At 67.4% G+C, this 436-nt stretch overlaps 1 protein-coding gene across 1 annotated transcript in view; it reads right to left on the minus strand.

Moving 5' to 3' along the window:
- LOC102257368 (short stature homeobox protein-like) overlaps positions 1–435 on the minus strand; it is a gene marked incomplete at both ends in the record, with an annotated part of 19059 nt that extends 18624 nt beyond the window's left edge. Inside the window, one exon of the mRNA XM_005861478.2 lies at positions 232–435. Within this exon, the coding sequence (XP_005861540.2) occupies positions 232–435 (204 nt within the window). The remainder of the gene's footprint in view (positions 1–231) is intronic.
- Between the last annotated feature and the right edge of the window lies 1 nt (position 436).

Genomic DNA, 436 nt, shown 5'->3' on the forward strand with positions numbered 1-436 from the left:
TCCGCATTCTCTCTCCAGGGCTGGCGGAAACGAAACTCGAGGAGCAGTTTAAGGATTGGCGAGGAGGTCCCAGCCGGCGGGGCCGTCTCTGGGTAGGAGCGCAGCTCCGCGCGCGCCTGGGATGATGTGTATCCGAGCCGGGTTGGGTCGGTGCGAGGCCACGCGGAGAGGAGAGGCCGAGGGCTTCGGGGCGGCGGGGGACGCGCCATCTCGCGCAGGAATGGACTCCACCTTCAGCTTGTCCTTGTCGCTCTCCACGTGGTCTTTGAACAAATGCACCGGGCAGTGGCCGCCGGCGTCCGTTATGTCCTGCAGATTGGAGTCCGAGGCCCCCAACTCCCGGGCGCGCGCCAGTCCGCTCTCCAAAACTTCCCGGTAGGTGATCGAATCTTTCTTCCCGCCGCCGCCGCCGCCTCCGCCGCCGCCGCCGCCACCA

Source organism: Myotis brandtii, unplaced genomic scaffold (genome assembly GCF_000412655.1).
Source record: "Myotis brandtii unplaced genomic scaffold, ASM41265v1 scaffold1518, whole genome shotgun sequence".
Classification (NCBI taxonomy): domain Eukaryota; kingdom Metazoa; phylum Chordata; class Mammalia; order Chiroptera; family Vespertilionidae; genus Myotis; species Myotis brandtii.